The 1,100-nt window shown below is 48.8% G+C and overlaps 1 protein-coding gene across 1 annotated transcript; it reads left to right on the top strand.

Moving 5' to 3' along the window:
• LOC115424150 (alpha-(1,3)-fucosyltransferase 9-like) lies at positions 1–1,100 on the top strand. Its single transcript, XM_030141254.1, has one exon. It carries the CDS (start codon positions 1–3, stop codon positions 1,090–1,092), a length of 1,092 nt encoding a protein of 363 aa, XP_029997114.1. The 3' UTR covers positions 1,093–1,100.

Here is a 1,100-nt window from a genome sequence, read left to right as displayed (position 1 = left end):
ATGTCGTCTTCAACCATCCAGTGGAACTGTCTACACTTCATCATCTTCATCTCAGTTTTTCTTCTTGTTCTCTTCACGTACTACACCTCAGACATTTCAGTTCCCACTTTTGCTTTTTGTACGACGTCCCAGAAAAAGTCAAACTGTTCCTGTGACGACGCCGACCCGGTCAATGAAACCCCCCGGACCCAGACCGAGCCCAATACCGTTGTACTGATCTGGACGTGGCCGTTCGGACAAAGACATGACCTCAGCTGCCGTGTTTTCAACATCACCAGGTGTCTTTTGACGGACAACAGGACTCTGTACCACCAAGCCCACGGGGTTTTGTTCCACCACAGAGACATTAACGGGAATCTGGACGGGTTTCCCAATGAACCACGTCCCTGGTTCCAGAAATGGGTTTGGTGGAACATGGAGTCGCCGGCGCACTCATCTCAGATCCCTGCACTGAACCACTTATTCAACCTGACGTGTAACTACCGCTACGACTCAAACATCCCAGTGCCTTATGGGTATTTGGTGCCGGTGATGTCCCAGGATGAGGTTTTCAAAGTACCAGCGAAGGACAAGCTGGTTTGCTGGATCGTGAGCAACTGGAGAGCACATTATGAAAGGGTCCAGTATTACGACAAACTGAAAAACTATATCAACGTTCGCGCTTACGGAAGTCCGTTTGGCCATCATTTGACGGACCAGGACTATACGACCATCATCTCCAGCTGTAAATTCTACCTCTCCTTTGAAAACTCTGTGTACAAAGACTACATCACAGAGAAGTTGTACAACCCCATGAGGCTGGGCAGTGTCCCCGTAGTCCTCGGTCCTCCCAGGGAAAACTACGAGGACCACATCCCTGGAGATGCTTTCATTCATGTCAATGACTTCGCCTCTCCGAAGGAACTGGCAGAGAGGTTAATTTACCTCGACCGAAATCCTGACGAGTACATGAACTACTTCAACTGGAGAAACAGGTTTAAGGTCGTAAACTCTTGGTTCGGTCATGAACACGCCTGCAGAACTTGTAGCTATTTGCAGAGGAACAGAGGTTACCACGTGTTCCATAATCTGAACAAATGGTACTGGGGTTAACGAGTCGT

The sequence above is a fragment of the Sphaeramia orbicularis genome, chromosome 8 (assembly GCF_902148855.1).
Source record: "Sphaeramia orbicularis chromosome 8, fSphaOr1.1, whole genome shotgun sequence".
Classification (NCBI taxonomy): Eukaryota; Metazoa; Chordata; class Actinopteri; order Kurtiformes; family Apogonidae; genus Sphaeramia; species Sphaeramia orbicularis.
The sequence above is the reverse complement of the archived record's forward strand: the minus strand, read 5'-3'. Positions and strand labels throughout refer to the sequence as shown.